Raw genomic sequence first — 2,436 nt, forward strand, 5'->3', positions numbered from 1 at the left:
CTGAATTTGAAAAGTGAAATTGAGACTTCATTCTGTACATTGAACCAAATTGACTGTTTATACGAATTCTGAGTATTCAAGTGAATGCGTTATTTTGTTTGAGAATATTGCTTACTGTTTCCTTGAAGTATTGAATTTTTCCAATTGTTTTATTTTAATTTTATTTTATTGTACAAAGAGAATAATCTGATTTACATCTGAGTCGAGCTGTTAAGGTTGCTCGTCCAAGTACTTACAGAAGAGTGTGAAGAACAAATATTGTCACTTATTGTTCATTGCTAATTAGTTGATTACATTGTGATTTGCATATTTCAAACAACAAAAAGAAAAAAAGATAATTTTACTTTAATATAAACCTTCAGTTGAATCATAAAAAAGACTCTGTTGATAATTCACCACCACTGTGCTGCCTTCCTCTCTCCAGTAGCCGCACCCATCTTCTGATCCTTTGGCCCATAGTGAAATACTCACCAGTGTGACACGCCCCATGCTACACATGCATTGTAAGCTTTATTAAAAATAAACTCAGAAAAAGCTGTAAAGGTGATTTTTATATTTCAATTATTCAGATTTTGTATATCTTTTTGAATTTATCACATCAATGCAAAGGTAATGCAAGCTATATGTTTGTAAAGCACATAATATTGCGTCTTTGCTGCAGCTGCTGGATTCAGTGCAGCAGGATGAAGGAGAGCAGAGAACAGCAGAGGAACAGGAAGCTCTGAGTGACGCTCTCAGCACCGTTACACAGGTTCCCCGAACAACATGAGATACCCACCACAGCAGGAATCAAGTTTGGGGCATCGCAAATAGATTTAGAGGCACAACCTTTAACAGCCGTTGACGGATTTCCCAAACTTGCTGAAGAAAATATTAAAGAAGAAAACAGTTAGACTCAGAATCAAGTTGGCCACTGGTGTGATGTGAGAAAGATAGTGAATTTTCTTCTCTTTCCAGATTCTCACTTGTTGCATTAAAGCAGCGGTCTTCACTCCCTGAACAGATCACTGTTTTTGAGCAGCTCTGTCCATTACAATAATAACATTTGTTTCCATTGGGAGTGTTATTGCTGAGATCTACAGGAGGGAAAAAAGATTTGCTTTACATGGTGCTGGTCTTATTGTGCACACAACATTGTAAGTGTTCATTGTACCAAAGAAAATTATTTTATCTTCCTGATCTATCGTGGACAAAGTAACAATTCGCTCTGCCTGCAAAGCAACATTTCTTTTCGGGCTGATGTCACATTTCTGATAGAAAATAAAGTTCCATCTGATTTATTTATTGTTAATCTGCTTTATTTCAGTTAAGTACAATACCTGGAGCATCTTGGGCGTTACAGAGATCTGTGTTACAGCACGCAGAAGAGACTCGTCCAATGCCAAGGTTGACAGATCCACTTGGACAGACACCTGGAGCACAGCTTTTAACCTGATATGTAGTACTGTTGACTAAAAACACACAAGTGATACAGGATCGAGCAGTAATAATGAACATTATTTTGATTAAAAGTTTATTGATATGTCAAAATAGAAAGTGTTTCCAATAGTGTATTAAAATTATTTATTAGAGATCGAACAATGTGAGGTCCAAAAGTATAAGACCACTAGAAAAAAATTCTTTAAATAGTTTTTTCTCATGTCACACTAATTTTTACATTTCAAATTATATTATCATAATGATTCTAAGCATTCTAAGCATGCAATAAATTCTGTCCAGAAAATAAGTTCTGTGTCAGTTATGAATACATTACACTGAACTTACCAGTAACTGTTGCACTGAAGCAGTTGGTAGATTCAGTGGGACACTGACGGCTCTGGTCACAAGAACCCGCCAAACTTATGCAGTCATTACAGTTGAGAGAGTGTCCTTTAGTAATTAAAAAGAGAGAGGCGGTTAGAGAGAGACATATAATTCGTACCCAATAACATTGCAAAAACTATATTTTGTACCTCCAGTAAATAGAACGAACAGAAGAAAAAGTGAGATTTGCAGATCCATCTTTGATCAGGAGGTGAATGAGATAAAGTGCCTGTTTCAGCACTCATTTTATAGCTCATCAGACGGGCAAATAAGGAAACCTCACCCCAGAACTGAACATTCTTTCATTTTCTCACCTTTATGAAAATACAAACCTGTTTCACTTACATATTTTCTTCTGCGTTCCATACAGTGACGTACAGATGGGTCCAGTGTTGTTCATACAGGTCCAACTCGTTTTGTTTCTTTTTTTTTTTCCACAAGTAGAGTTTAAATTAATTTTGTGATTCCTCAATCTTGACCGTTACACTTCAGCTTTGCGTACAGTATGACCGATTTTAATGTGATTGATGAATCCAGGCAAGGAATAGTTCCAACTCTCTTTCACTCAAATAAACCGTTTGTCTTGAAATTTTAAACAAACCCATTAAATTATAAAAAAAATGGTAAGTAAAT

At 35.7% G+C, this 2,436-nt stretch overlaps 1 protein-coding gene across 1 annotated transcript; it reads right to left on the reverse strand.

Annotated features, from left to right (window-relative positions):
- Positions 1 to 487: 487 nt before the first annotated feature.
- Positions 488 to 2,095, reverse strand: LOC306855662 (urokinase plasminogen activator surface receptor-like). Its single transcript, XM_079394455.1, has 5 exons — positions 1,953 to 2,095; positions 1,765 to 1,869; positions 1,320 to 1,451; positions 966 to 1,076; positions 488 to 861 (listed from the first exon to the last, which is right to left on the reverse strand). The coding sequence occupies exons 1-5, from the start codon at positions 1,999 to 2,001 to the stop codon at positions 671 to 673; spliced, it is 588 nt and encodes a 195-aa protein (XP_079250581.1). The 5' UTR covers positions 2,002 to 2,095; the 3' UTR covers positions 488 to 670.
- Positions 2,096 to 2,436: the final 341 nt, after the last annotated feature.

The sequence above is a fragment of the Barbus barbus genome (assembly GCF_936440315.1).
Source record: "Barbus barbus genome assembly, chromosome: 36".
Classification (NCBI taxonomy): domain Eukaryota; kingdom Metazoa; phylum Chordata; class Actinopteri; order Cypriniformes; family Cyprinidae; genus Barbus; species Barbus barbus.

Excerpts from the sequence above, each read along its gene's own strand:
- LOC306855662 (XM_079394455.1), bottom strand. The coding sequence starts at position 2,001 with ATGGATCTGCAAATCTCACTTTTTCTTCTGTTCGTTCTATTTACTGGA. Across the intron at positions 1,452-1,764 it reads CTTCAGTGCAACAGTTACTG|TCAACAGTACTACATATCAG; the intron begins GTAAGTTCAGTG and ends GTGTGTTTTTAG. Across the intron at positions 862-965 it reads CCGCTGCTTTAATGCAACAA|CAAGTTTGGGAAATCCGTCA; the intron begins GTGAGAATCTGG and ends TATTTTCTTCAG.